The sequence below is a fragment of the Brienomyrus brachyistius genome, chromosome 22 (genome assembly GCF_023856365.1).
Source record: "Brienomyrus brachyistius isolate T26 chromosome 22, BBRACH_0.4, whole genome shotgun sequence".
In the NCBI taxonomy this organism is placed as follows: domain Eukaryota; kingdom Metazoa; phylum Chordata; class Actinopteri; order Osteoglossiformes; family Mormyridae; genus Brienomyrus; species Brienomyrus brachyistius.
The window spans coordinates 15,476,071-15,489,295 of record NC_064554.1 but is presented as its reverse complement, the minus strand read 5'-3'; the positions used below and the strand labels follow the sequence as shown (position 1 = coordinate 15,489,295).

The 13,225-nt window shown below is 45.9% G+C and overlaps 1 protein-coding gene across 1 annotated transcript in view; it reads left to right on the top strand.

Moving 5' to 3' along the window:
- The first annotated feature begins 283 nt into the window (after nucleotides 1-283).
- Nucleotides 284-13,225, top strand: part of LOC125717977 (speckle-type POZ protein-like) — a 62,024-nt gene continuing 49,082 nt past the window's right edge. Inside the window, 1 exon segment of the mRNA XM_048991413.1 lies at nucleotides 284-1,043. Coding sequence (XP_048847370.1) covers nucleotides 1,030-1,043 — 14 coding nt within the window. The 5' untranslated portion in view covers nucleotides 284-1,029.

Here is a 13,225-nt window from a genome sequence, read left to right as displayed (position 1 = left end):
CTCATAAATACAGATATGCCCATAAAGATGCGTTTATTCATTCCTGTATGTTTGTATGTAAGTATGTGTATGACTTAAGAAATATTTGGAAAAATTTGAAGAGATTTTGCGATTTATTTAATGTTATTTTTTGGAGGAGGGGGTGCGTTTGACAGGTAATTTGGAGGCGGGGTTAGGGGCGTCACGCACAGGCGTCACCAGGGTAACCCGGATGTGAAGAAGCGTCTTTGCGAAAACTCGATCCGGCCGACGAACAGATTCTGAAAAGGTGAGTTTAAAGAAAATATCATAACAAAGCAAAACAACAACGACATGAAAGGGACGATGAAGGCGACTCCACTTTGTTACTTTCATTTTTTCTTTGTCAGCCTGAAGTAATTCAGCGCTTTGTATTGTGATAAGAGTTTAATGAGACACTGAGGAGCTGTAGCAAATTAAAAAGTACTCATTTTATGTACTGGAATAGTTTATGTGAATACGGATGTTTTTATTGCGGGTAACACTTCAACAAGCCAACAAAACGATTAAATTAAATATTGGAGAGAACGTCTGTTAACTAACTTGCTAGCTAGTCAGTAGGCTAACTACTCATACATTATTTGAACCCTGCCGTTTTGTGTGGTGTTTTCTTGTTAGTCTGTGACTTCTCGGGTCTATGGAAGAAGGGACAGTCTATCCTTACTCGTGTGAAATAATTTTCAGGGTAAGGGTTTTCTGCGGTTTCATTTTGGTGATAAATAGCAACCTGTGCGTCAGTTAAGGGATCTCCTTTGCCAAATAGTGAGCCTTGCTCTGAAGCGAATGGGCGAAGCGGCTGGCGCATGCGCTCTTCCTGCCGTTGCGGTATCCTGCCAAATAGGCGCAGGTTGCCAGGTCGCGCATGCGCGGTGCCTCGCTGCAGGGGCGCACGCTGCCAGAAAGGGAGCCCCGCGGGGAGCGCGTTGGGTAGCGCTTACGGGATGCTGCATTGCAGGATGAGGTCCGACCCCACGCTCGCCAGGCGTTGTCGCCGCTAGGGTCGGCGACGTCATGCGTCACGGCAGGTAGGGAAAGGTAATGGAGACGCGGATGTTTTGGGCGGGGGGAGCGCAGGTCTGACGTTTTACCAAAATATAAGCTCACTACTCCATTGGTGCCTTCTTGCATTGTTTTGTTGTAGTTTATATTCAGCCTTGGAGGCTAATTTGCCTTCAGACATCTTTTTGGATTCCTGTTTGAGGGTTAGTTCATAGCAGTTAATTCAGACAAATGCATTATCCATGATTAAGCCACCAGAAAGCATGATTCGTCATGCTCTCTGCCCAGTTTAATTCGTCGTGGCTTTTGTGTTAATGTTGGATTTTGTTGTACCTGTTCGCCATTTATTAAAAGTGGCCGGATAAGTACCCATTTCTGCTGACTCAGAACTAGCATATCAATCTCTAATCCATACCTGTAATTTACTTACCGAAATGTAAAAGTGATTAAAGAAAAATGGATGCCTGGATGTCTGTATATTACAGCAGTTACTAGGAAACACACTTAGCTCTAACTTATATTTATTTCTGCAGCCCTCTCCGCCCTTACAGTTTTGGCTGTCATACGCAGTGCCTTGGCGAGTATTTCTGCATGAAGAGAATTGAATTATTGTAACATTTTAAACTTCAATGGTAACCAGATACTATGGGTTTATAACTATACTTCAAAAAATGATTCCTTGGTCTACAGCATAATTGTACGTTGTGCCCATGGCTTTTTGGGGCAGTCCCAGAACTCAAAACCCTTTTGTCACGTTGCACTGTCCTATAAATGGGAATCTCTGTTACAGCTCTTTTCCCAGAAGCATTATTGCCCCTCAAACTGTGTGCTAGCATTCGCAGCGAAACATCAGAATGTCAAGTCCGCGAGGATCAAAGTCCATTTGCGCGACTGTGCTTTTTATTAAGGTATCACAGCCCAGAGTCGTGGTTTTAGCTTTCTGTGCAGCTGCTGTGGGGCATCCCTTCAGTGGCAAGAGCAGTGGTATGCTGTTTTGTGTCAAACTCTCTGCTCTGTCATGGTTGGTTTACATCACAGGCTTTCAAATGTAATGGTTTTGGGTATAACTGGAATGAGTTTGACTGCAGTCGCTACTTTGTGCTAACATTTAATATGCAGATTACGCAGAAACTGATGAGTTTAATATTGAGCTGCATGCTGTTGAAAGGTTTATGATGAAATTTCGTTAAGCCTATATAGCTGATTAGTATTTTGAGCATGTTGTAATTTTTGAGCAGTTTTGGCTCAGCTGTTGCTGTTGTGCGGTGCTGCTTTCCCTGCTTCCGTATTCCTGGCGCAATAAGTCATACGCAAGACCAAATGATTTTCTCACATGACATATTTAATAATAATACGCAAATCTTATATAATATGTTATCGCAGAGTCTCTGTAATTGTGTGAAGTTAATTTGCGTTAACATATGGTTGTAATTAAGAAATAAGTCACTTGGCTAATAAGCGATGCAGTTGTTTTATGCCCTATCCTTGTAGGTTAGCAACCCAATGTGCTTTATTGAACACAGGCCTCTGACCAGCTTATTTGATTGGGTTTTTTTTAATGGGTGCCATTTGCAACCGACATTCCTGTAGTTGCAGTGTGATTTTAGTGTACGTGATCTGCAGATTATCAACAAAATTGTCCACATCAACATTTTTTATTAATGCAGTTGAATGTGCAGTGTAACATACATGGCATTGGTAGCTGTAAAGATCATATTTTATCGCACTTGCAAATTAAAGTTTGGATTACTTTGGCTCTGGAATGTGGCAAACCCTGTGTCTTTATGTGAGGAATCTAATTGTTCGAAGAGCGGGATCCTGTTCAGGATGCCCTGTACTTCCCGGCTCCAGCTTCACTGGGACTTCATAAGCGGCGTAGAAGATGCATGGATGTTTTTTTTTTTTTTTTTTTTGAGGAAACTCATTTTTCCAAGACATTTTTCTGAGGCGTGCTATGTCTTATGCATTAAATATAACATGTCTCAGAAATGATCGGTGACTCCTCAAAATAATCCACTTTTATTGCCGCGAACTCGTTTCATTTGACAGCTCAGACCTCAAAGGCTGTGTTAGGATCCCTTGCGTTGTGCTCTGGTGAATCCTAAGTCAGTATCAGTTTGTAAGTCGAAGGCTCACATGTCTAGAAAACCTGATAATTCGGGAGCGATGAACTCCCCAGGCATGGCAGATGACGAGGCTCTCACTGTAGTTAGCTGACCTAACTGAGGAAAAGGGTAAAAAGGGAGAGAAAAAAAGCTGAACAAATGGCCATGTAAGTTTGAGGAACCAAGGCGGTCAGCATTTATGTGTCAGGGTCTGGAGACCATGCAACCTGCCATCTGCGCTTCTTGCTGTCATTACTTGGATGAAGTTTCTGAATTAGTTTAATTTGTTGCATGTTTTTGTGGATATCGTAATAGCTCTAGTACATTGCAAGGATGGGGCATTGACTCATGTTTTGGTTCGATGATATCATGGAATAGTATATATGTTTTGCATTTCTGAGACAGGAAATCCACCTGTAACGGACAATGCAAACAAGTAGCCGTAGCGAGGTTTCACACTTTGTCAGCGATTTCAATTATGCCTGTAACAGTTAAAAGAAATAATGGTGTATGTTTGTAAGTCCGGCTTTGTGGAGTTATGTGAAGATCGCTGCTGCGTTTGTGTTGGTTTGTGCTCCTAAATTAACAAAACGTCGCGAGAGTGTAAAGTCGGCCAATCATTTCGAAGTCACAATCAGGTATTATGTTTAATTATAATGACCATTGAGAACACGCGCACATTTTCAAGGCCTGGCCAAATATAAAGTCTTCCCATTTGTCGTAGGTTTTTCTGTAAGCAGGCGCTTAAGTCTCGATGTGTTACAGCAAGCAGTAGAAATGGTGCAGCATGAAATCAGCCGCGACTTCAGACGCTGTCCTCGTGGTGAGGATGCGGTGGACAGATAAGATGCGTTAGAGTGCAGGGCCAGGGTAGCATGGCAAATGTGCAGAAGAAGAATGTGGGTGTGAAGATAGCAACAGGGAGAGCATCATGTCTTGTTATAGGCAGACAAAATTCACAACATTTCAAAGTTTCCTGATATGTGCTTGCATACTTTGTGTGCGTGTCATGCGAATATAACACTTTTCCTTTGCAATCTTGGCAAAGGGCATTTCATAAATATGCTTCCTCTGATTTAAAATTGTAACCCACTTGATTTTTGTGATGATTATTTCAGGGGCAAAATCACAGTCTTAAGGCTCTGTGGCGTGTCGGTCTTTATTTGCAGAGGCTGGAAATGGAGACTGTAAGAATGAAGGTGGTGAAAGTGAAGGATCCACACCTGCTTCTGTGTCATTTGATTAGGCTGTTGGGTGCAGTGTGAAATGCAGGGCATGGCAGCTTTTGCATCCAGTGTGTTAGTAAGTCATCTAAGGATGTAGTGAGGATCCTGAAATAGTGTAGCCCTGATTCCTGCTTGTAGATTTTAGGAAACGCTGCCTGCAGCTCAGGTTGCCCCTGAATGACCGGTCCTCCTGGTTGGCCTGTTTCAGTGCTAGCGAAGGCAGGGCCTATTTAACAAGGCCCCCATCATTTTAAACCTCTGCTGCCACAGCTGATTGTAGGTGGGGGGGGGGGGGGCGTGAGGCAAACAAAGCGCATCAAAGGAGGAATAAATAGGACCTGACATCGATTAACTTCAAAGGAAGTGTGGGGTTGGGGATGTCGTTAAGCTGTCACAGTTACGGCCCCGAAATTCATCGCTAGCGCTAACGCTGCTACGGCGAAACCAGATGCAGGCGGGTGGGCTGAGACAGGAGCTGCAGGGCTATTAATGGCCCAGGGGATGCGGCTCCCGTAAGCTGACATAATATGTGGCAGTACAGAAAGGTCACTCGCCTTGGGAGCGTTCTCGAAAGAGGGCAGGTGTGGAATTACAGGCACGGCGAGAGGGGAATGGAGCGGGGCAGCGGAATGCCCGGGCCCGGAACAGCTCACTGCGACACCTTCTGTGGACATGAATCATTTGAGCGGCACCGTCTGGGCAGCGATGGGGCTGTATGTTGGACCGGCTGCCCTTCTGAGGCATTAAGGAGAGACGGCAGCGAGACCAAGGTGAAGGCTGGTGTCGGAAAGAGAGCACCATCGGCCGAGGGGATGTCGTCCCTGTCTGTGGATCTGTGGCACACGCGGGTCTGTGGGTAGACGCCCCCTGACTCCCTCTCGCCATCATCATGCCATCTTTTTTATTTTTTGTGGTAGGTTTGAAAGCGTAATGAATATGGAAGGCAGGTTTCCATTTCCCCGTGGCATAGCCTTATGCTGACCCGGGCTGCAGATGGAATATGAATGACAGCTGTGATTAAAACAGCCCCCCACCCCCACCCACGACTCGATTCCGATCACACTGGTGTTCACGTTTCTCTTTTCCTCTTAGATGTTTCTTGTGGAGGGATGTGCAGAAATGTGAAATCTGTCACTTCACAACAGCTGGCGTAAAAGCCGCTAAAGATGCACAGATTATAATAGAAAAGTATTTAATGGATAATGCATTTGTCTGAAGAAGGGCAGTGTGAAGGAGGGACTATCAACGTTTTTTTTTTTTTAAATATATATACTGATTGTATTTTTTAGGGTGTTCCAGGGTCTCTGGAGATTCTGTCAATTGTCCTGAAAATCGCTTATTGTCTTTGCTTTGTAGCCTCCTGTAATTTACCGTGAAGCTCCTAGGAAAACTGCAAATGGCTAGATGGTTAATATCATGCCATATTTCTCCGTGACTCCTGAGCTTATTCCGTCATTCGTCAGACAAGGACAGAAGCGGCGTTTATGCAAATAAAGACTGAACCCGGCCGTCTGCAGTGTTGGGACAGGAAGGTCCTCGTTCCTCTCATCTCCCCGCCGGGTTCCCAAAAGGTCGAGGCGGCGGGTCACGCTCACGCGGTATAACCCCGGGGGCTTCATGTACATCGACGTGCTATTGTGCTGAGGGGCAGGCACGCCGGCGCAATCGATAGTTCATACCTTTCAGAAATTGCATTCTTCGAAACGGAAGGATTGCAAGCAGAATATGAAATTGCTCGGCGAGAGGTGTAATCTGAAAAGCCGTATCGATTTCAGCAACCGTTCTAATGATTGTGTCCCAGGTTCACAGTGGTCCTTAAACATCTGGAAAATGTGCCCATGCACATCTGCCATTTCCCTGGCTCTGTGCTAACCTGGGTCCGTTCTGTACAGAAACCGAGCCTCGCGATAGCAAAAGCTGTCTAATGAAAGGACTCTTTCCTTTCTCCCTTCTTTTTTTGGCATTGTTCTCAAGAGAAAGACAAAGCCCACTTCAGGTATTTGTTGGGTTCTGTAGGGTGGAATGGAAGGTCAAAGTTGCTGTAGTAGGGTATCGTGAGCGCAGCTGCAAGCAGACGGCGGACAAGCAGCAACTTAAACGGCGCAAGAAATGCACTTAAGCCCTGCCTCTTTAAAAGCTAGAGACAGATACATCTTAGGTTGTCTGGCTTCAGCTTTGCTCTGTCAGCATTCCCACAAAGCTTCTCTGAGCCTGAAAAATGTTCTTTTTTAACTGTAAAATAGCGAATCTTTCCAGTGTGGGCTGAGGAGAATTCAGAAGTCTCTACAAAGTGTGTTGTTGTTACGACAGTTATAGTATTTTGTGTTAGGAATGATGAAAAAACAGGGTTGAGGGGGGGGGAAACAAAGGCAGGCTAGTATAAGTACACAGAAGTGCCATTGATAGTCATGAATGAAAGTCGTTCACATGCATCACAGAACTATGATGATGCAAGTGTTTAAATGTGGGAAAGGGAGATTCAGTCCAGAATAGTGGGTAAAGAAGAGAGCCTGCTTTTTAGAAAACCTGCTTTTTATGAGATTGTGAGGATTGTTGGACCGAGCCTCAGCTGTGTGTTTTCTTTCTTTCCAAAATTCGATGTTGATGACACCCAGCTTGCCCTCATTTTTGGCTCTGGTCGAAAAAAGAGCCAGCTGGTACGAAGGCAGAGAAGAGACCTTCGTAGTAGGAAGAGGATGACGAGCTTTGCCAGCCGGGCAGTAACCGCACAGACGTGAGAACTTCTTGTTTGCGCGTGTCACTGAAGTACTTAAGTTTTCCGTTCTGATGTCTTAACTTGGTTAAAGAGCCAGCTGCCACAGTAATTTATGTTTTTAAGTTTCTAAAAATAACACGCTTAAAGCTGCCTCCCCAGTCTGTGCTCTCTGGGCCCTGATACCACCCCCCCCCCCCATATGGCCGGTCAGAATGAGTCCAACATCAGAAAGATGTGTTAACATTGCAAACTCAAATTAAAACTGCAAAATTATGCAGGAAGTGCTTCCCAGTGATTTCAGAAGCACCGTAGAGAAGATGGCTCGGGCTGGTCCGCGAGTGTTTCTTCAGAGCTGACCTGCCAGGTAAACAAATTGAGTGGGCTTCTTTGTTTTTCGGCGTACCATTCACCGTGAAACGTGCGAGAAGCCGCTGAAGTGTAGCCTGCAGATCCGCAGTGGAGTGTAACAAGGATCCGTTGAGAGTGTGCATAACCTTCATCGCTTAAGTAAATATCTCACTAGGTATGTGGACTCTTCTGATCTGTATTGTCCCAGCTACTATTCATAATAAGCCGTTTGTTGCTTTCAACTCATTAACACGACAGATTCTATATGTGAGTGCCAGCAAGCGATTACCAATTCATTGGTTGGTCTCTCCCTTTATTGCATACAGGTACATTCTTTTAAAAGCCATGGAAAAAATGTTCCAGCCTGTTCTGTGTAGAGGAAGCCTTTTATGAATTGCTAAAACGTTTTGTTAAGGGAGTGCAATTATATCTCAGTAAAAAAACATCATTAACATATAATGTCCCCGTTGTTCTCCTGGATGTTTAATAAAATAGAAACTGAAACTATTTACATAGTCAATTAAACTGTGACAGCTCTGTATTACTCAGTAACAGCCTCAGGATTTGTGTGGCTACCTGTTTGTGTTGTGGCCTGCCTGTTGTGGAGTTGGCTGTCCTTTAATTTGGGGCCTTGGAGATGGAAGAATAGATAGGCTCTCGTGGTCTCCAGGACAACTGCTACTTCCCTTTCTTGAAGAAAAGTTACATCTAGGCCTTGGAGGTTTGATCTGATCCTTTAAACGCAAGCTGAAGTTTTGAAGGTGAACATATTGTGCCACTGTCATAGGTTTATTGTTATGCAGATGTAGTCACGCAGAATAGCTTTTTATCTTTCTAGCTATCAGATCTGATGATGGAATGGGCAGGTAAAGATCTAGCCTTTGCGTGTTCTGCTCTGATCCTGCCACCATGGGCCGCCAATGCCATCGTGATCTCAGGAATTGCTTGGTACTCTTCCTAAAGGCTGTTTTTCCCTCATGCTTACTCTTAGTTGGCGTCTGAACTGCGGAAGCCTGCCTTACTAACCCCTACAGTCTATGGTTACATAGACATTACAGTGTATTGCATGTGTATTACAGGATTTTCTTTTGGCGATTATCCTCTGCCCAGTTTATAAATTCTGACCACTGACTTGTTGCTACTCTGAAGATTCAGCTTTGGTCCAGTAGGCTACCACCTACTAGAGGAATGAGGCTGGACTTGAGTACGACTGCTAGTTCTAATGTGAAGTAGGAGACGTTCCGTGACAAGACTCTAAAGGTTGCTGAGGGCTGTGTTGGTGTTGCCGGTATTTCCAGAAAGAGGTGCTTCATCTCGTACAAAAGCCTGGATATTATTGGGAGGAGTCGCAGTGCATGGCTGGGACTGGGAACTGAGAAGGATGGTTGCGAGGGCTGTGAGGAGGTGTTTGTTAGAGGGATCGGTGAGCAACTGACACACCATCTACGGTCTAGTGACCCACGTCCTCCTTACAGGGAAATCAAAGCATTATGGACGTCCTTATAGATGAACCTGCAGTTGTGATCCACTGGGCTGGCTACTTTGATCAGCTGTTTAAAGCCGAACCTCTGGCTAGGATAGTGGACATTTCTGGGTCCTCAGTTCTTGATACTGATCCTCCGGTTAGTGAACCACCCAAACTCACTGAGACTGCACGGGTGGTGAATCAGCTGCGGGTAGAGTAGGTCACAATGATCTGTGATATCCGGTGTGAACTTCTCTTGGCTGGTGGTAAGGCTGTCCTCCTGGAATTGCAAGTAATCTTTGCTTCTATTTCCGAGGCAGGCATCATTCTGACTGAATGGAAAATGTGACTTGTAGTCCCTGTCTGGAAAGGGAAGGGTCATCGGCTGGATTGCAGTATCTACACGGGGATAACCCTGCTCTCAGTGCCAGGTAAGGTCCTTGCTAGGGCCATCCTTAATAGAATCCATGATCACTTTCTCGCCTATGAGCGACTGGAGCAGTCTGGTTTTACGCCTAAGAAGTCTGCCATTGACCATATCCTGGCACTGAGGGTTTTCATGGAATGCAGGCGTAAATATTGGCAGTGTTTTTTTGCAACCTTTTCTGATTTTCCTGAATTGTTCGATTCAGTTACTCAAACTGCCTTGTGGGACATCCTGAGACTTTTTGTGGGATCCTCCCAAAGTTGCTGGACGTCATGGCCGGCCTTTACACCGGTACTGTGAGTGCTGTGCAGAGGGGAGGCAAAACCTCTGCCTTCTTCCCAGTTGATTCTGGGGTTTGTCAGGAGTGTGTTCTCGTTCAGACCCTGTTCATTGGTTCCATGGAGTGGGTGCTTGGCATGGTCGTGGGCTCCAGCAGCCGTGGTGCATCTGTTGGTGGTGAAAGATTCACTGATCATGACTTTGCCGACGATGCGGTGATCTTCACAGAGTCGATGGAGGCTCAGATCCGGGTTCTTGAGAGACTAAGTGTGGAGACTGAGTGTCTGGCTTGTGACTGTCCTGGATAAAAACCAAGATCCAGGCCTTGAATGACCTCTTGGACACAGCCATCAGCAGAGTGTCTGTCTGCGGATAGAGTGTCGAATGCGTCGAAAGGTTCACTTACCTCAGCTGCGACATTCATGTCTCTGGTGACTCTTCCTATGAAGTCAGTCGACGGACTGAGAGAGCATGGGGGGGTCATGAGGTCGCTGGAAATGGGTGTGTGACGTTCCCGATATCTTTAAGAAGATGAAGGTGCAAGTCTTTAGAGGCCTAGTGCTTCTTGTTTTGCTGTATGACTGTGAGACATGGACGCTATCCAGTGATCTGAGACGAAGACTGGACTCCTTTAGTGCTGTGTCTCTAAGGAGAATCCTTGGGTACCGCTGGTTTGACTTTGTGTCGAACGAGTGGCTGCTAGAGGAGTCCCGAATGAGACACATTACCTGCATTGTGAGGGAGCCTCAGTTACGGCACTACGGCCATGTGGCGCATTTCCCTGACGGTGATCCGGCTCACAGGATCCTCACTGCTGGATTCCCCAATGAGGCACATTACCTGCATTGTGAGGGAGCGTCAGTTACGGCACCATGGCCATGTGGCACATTTCCCTGATGGTGATCCGGCTCACAGGATCCTCATTGCTGGGAACTTGTGCGGCTGGACCAGGCTGAGGGGACGCCCACATAACACCTGGCTGTGGCAGATAGATGACCATTTCCTCAGGGTGCGACTGGACCACGTGTCAGTTTGGGGAGGTTGCCAATCAGGATGCCAAGGTGCTTTGTAGTGTGGTGGGCGCCAACGTGCTGTACAAGTTCATGCTCCCCAGCTTGACCTGACCTTATATCCTGTCTTTATTCTAGCTACCCGGTCTCTTCCAGCTCGTGTAAAAATGGAAGTTATTTGATCATTCTGTTTCTTAATGAGCACTAAGCGTCTTCCTTCACTGACTAGTGTTAAGTCGAACTTAACCCATTAACTTTAATTTAATCTCTCAACTAAGTTGGCACATACCAGAAATTAGGTATATTTGGTAAGTCTTGGTTATGACCTTACCCATTAGTGGGCTTTCCGTCCCACGTCCCCTCCCAGTTTGCCAAGGCTACCTTTTCCCTCAGACTTGTGTACTAAAACCCGTAAATACCATAGAGGATTTCTCTCTCCATCAGCATTTGTCTCTCTCACAGTAATTACGTGGTCCCAGCCACGTTCCGTGGAGAAAAAAGGATATATCTCTACAGGTCAGGGAACCGTGGTCTTTAAAATATGCAATTTGATATTTGGGCTGCCGGTTTGGTCTGTCGAATGCTGTGAATGCAATATTAATTGGATTGTGTGTGGAATATTTATAATGGATTCAAGAATACCTCTTTAAGTGAACCGTTACCTAGCAATGAAGGAATTCTCTCTGCCCTTTTGCTGGAACAGCCTGAAGTTCCAGCTGTTCGTTCTTTTACCTGCGGCCTGGATCACGCTGTTGATTTAATATGCTTCTGCAGAGCGTGGAGTTGAAACTGGTGCCTTAGTTAAAGCCCTAACAGGTGAGTGTTGTGGGTATTTTACACGGCCTAAATTGGAGCGTCTAGCAGTTGTCCAATAAAAGAAAAACACAATATTGCTTAGAATAAATATGGAAGACTGAAGGGCTATACTGCAACCGTGTGGCATGCAGTTTTGAGGTGTGGGTGGCCAGTAAATGTGCCAGTCATCTGCCCTGGAAAAGGGAACACATTTAATTATGATGCTTAACTGCAGTTATTGTTATCATTACTATTGTTATCATGGTCAGGGTCATAGCAGGTCCTGGAGTCTATCCTAAGCAGCACAGGTGACAAGGCTGAGGTATAGACTGACTGGAGTTTATTATTTATTATCACGGCTCTGGATAAAAGCTGTATTGTAATCTGTAACCTATTAGTCTTTGTGTTTTTATTTATTTCTGTTACTCTTTTGTCTTGCAGTGCTACTATTTACTCCTCTGTTGGATGTAGCCATGTACCTGCGTACTCTCTGATTCCGCTTCTCGTATGATTATGCAAACCATTTTTTTTTAAATGCGTGGTCACATGACCGACGATTCCAGGTCAGGATTGGCAGTTTAGACAAAGGTGCGTATCAGGTGCCGGGCCCGGGCTTTTCGGTCCTCGGTGGCGGAGTGCCTCTGGCTCTTCTCGCGCCGGGTTTCACGCGTTGGCCTCCAGCCTCGCTCCATTTTTCCTCTTCCCCGCTGCTCCCGCAAGACAGAGGAGCGGAGGCTTCTTGGAAGTTGCTTATTTCCTGGCATAGTAATGGGCACTGATGCATATTCATTAGGTGGGGCGTGTGCCTGTTATAGATGTGCAGCCCCGCACGCCGCTGTAGGGGTCACTCGCACTCCCAGCTCCCCGTTCCACGTGCGCGAGAAAGTTCTCTCAAGTGGGTCGGCTCCTCTTATTGTGCTTCAACCAGGGAACGCTGCATTCCCGGACTATATGGGCGATCAGGCTGTATAAATAATTCTACCCTTCTTCCATTTGATTTGCATCAGAGTACTTATTTATGTTCTTTTTTTTTTTATTTCCCCCCTTTTTGGACTATGTCGGGGGAGGGGGGGGTGCATTGTGTGGCTCTGTGTTGTGCCTCTTTGCCTGTGATTGGAAGGATGCTCGTTCAAGCCCTGGTCTCGAATGAGTGGTCTGTTAGGCTATTGATTTGAGGCCCTTAACTCCCCAGGATGCTTCACTAGCGCCAGATAAATGGCCTGACCCTTTGCTTGCCCCCCCCAAAATTTCACTCTTTCACTGTATCTACAATGTTGTCTTAGGCAAAGAAATTGGCATCGAAATGATCTTCATGTCACGTCTGTCGTAGTGTGTCAACTCAGCCATTTCAAAACCTCTCCGAAGGTCATCCCTGCATTTGCGACAGCCATTCAATACACGACTCGAAACCCCTAGTGCCCCTCGTGTGGTGTTCCAATACCTCATTGACTTTTTCCAAACTAATTCAATTAATTAATTAGGTGGACTGGTGGTGAAATTTGCCTAATAAATGGAATGGCTGAGGTGGCCCTCAGGAGACGTTTGGGAGTTGAAGCAGTGTTCATCTAGCCATCCAAGAATGCATCGGTGAATTTTTGGAAAATGCCGATTTTTACTCTGTCCAGAAGAAGCCTTCCTGTGCACCTGTACTTGTACCTGGGCAAATGGCATGTAAAGGATCATTTCATTGTGGTGTTAGCAGTGAGTTTTGCTGACAGATGAGGGGAGTGTGCGAGGGAGGTGGCCTAGGGTGGGTGGGGGCTCTGCAGTAACCTCTCCCTGGCAGCTTTCTCCAGCTCGGCCTTCACCTGCTGCTGCTCTCTCCAGCTGTCAGGCC